At 32.1% G+C, this 1,311-nt stretch overlaps 1 protein-coding gene across 1 annotated transcript in view; it reads left to right on the top strand.

Moving 5' to 3' along the window:
• The first annotated feature begins 437 nt into the window (after positions 1-437).
• The window catches only part of LOC106880068 (uncharacterized), a 4,918-nt gene continuing 4,044 nt past the window's right edge, over positions 438-1,311 (top strand). The window contains exon 1 of the mRNA XM_014929876.2: positions 438-544. Coding sequence (XP_014785362.1) covers positions 482-544 — 63 coding nt within the window. The 5' untranslated portion in view covers positions 438-481. The remainder of the gene's footprint in view (positions 545-1,311) is intronic.

Here is a 1,311-nt window from a genome sequence, read left to right as displayed (position 1 = left end):
GAAAAAAATTTTTTAAAAAGGGGTTTGTATGATAGTGTATAGAGGAATATGTTATTCAAAAGAATTCCAGCTCTGTCTGTTTTTTATGTTTCATTTATATTCTTATAAAATTAATGTGGGATATAGAATATGGAATATATAGTATATATAGCAAAATGAAATGAAGTATTGAATGTCTTATTGGATAAATGAAATATTAAAAATGAAATATATACATATACACATCCATGTATATATTTGTACATATATATATATGTATATATCGACAGAGAGAGGGAGAAAGAAAGAAAGAGAAAGAAAGAAAGAGAAACATCAGATGCATTTTATAACCATTTGTGTGGCTATTTACATCTGTAACGGGTATTGCTAAAGCGAAAACGCTTACCTTATATTACCGGGTGTGTTATCATTGTATAACTCAATGATAAAGAATATAGTCCCAACTCATACGAAATTGTTGTTTTGTATAATAGGATATGTGATGCCAGAAAGTGGTCCATCAAGAATTAGTGAAGCACTGATTGCTGTACAGAATACGATGAGGGTGAGTACAACCGAGCTTGCATTACTTTGTATCTTTTTAGTTAAAGTGAATGCAAACATACACACGTATATACAAGCACATACGAATACACACACACACATACACAATCTGTCTGTCTGTCTGTATGTCTGTCTCTCACATACACACACACATGTTCTCTTTAACACATGAAACCGCTCAAAATCTCTAAGGTACTACGAATGCCAAAAACCATGTCTGGCGTTCCATAAGCATTAATATAGTTAAAAGTACATCTCAAAGATTAGCATTTCTCACACTCAGTAATACAGACTGTTGCTAATAGCCCAGAAAACTCCAGTTGGATATATAAAACATTATCCTTTCCACGTCAATGACCTAATGAGGCTGTTAATCTAACATAAATATCCTAGACTGACTGATTTGTAAATAGTCCCCAACAGTCTACAGAATCTTGCCCACAGACCCTCCACTTCTTTTCTGCTCTTGTTTCCTATTTTATCTTATACTGTATCGCTCTGATACGTATTTCGTTATTAAGTCTGATGAATGCAGAGCATGAAATCTCGAGATATAGAATTACCCAAAATTTTGTATATTTTCTTGCTCATTCTCTCGCGTTCGACTTGTGGTTGAATATAGAGAACAAAGTTTAGAGTGGATTGTAGGTATTTGACATCTACTTCTAGCGCAGGCGCTGGTTATTTCCAGTAGCCCTTAATTATAATCATATTTTTTATAATTATATGCTTAATATATATATATATATATATATATATATATATATA

The sequence above is a fragment of the Octopus bimaculoides genome, chromosome 21, assembly GCF_001194135.2.
Source record: "Octopus bimaculoides isolate UCB-OBI-ISO-001 chromosome 21, ASM119413v2, whole genome shotgun sequence".
In the NCBI taxonomy this organism is placed as follows: domain Eukaryota; kingdom Metazoa; phylum Mollusca; class Cephalopoda; order Octopoda; family Octopodidae; genus Octopus; species Octopus bimaculoides.
This window is presented reverse-complemented; position numbering and strand designations above follow the sequence as displayed.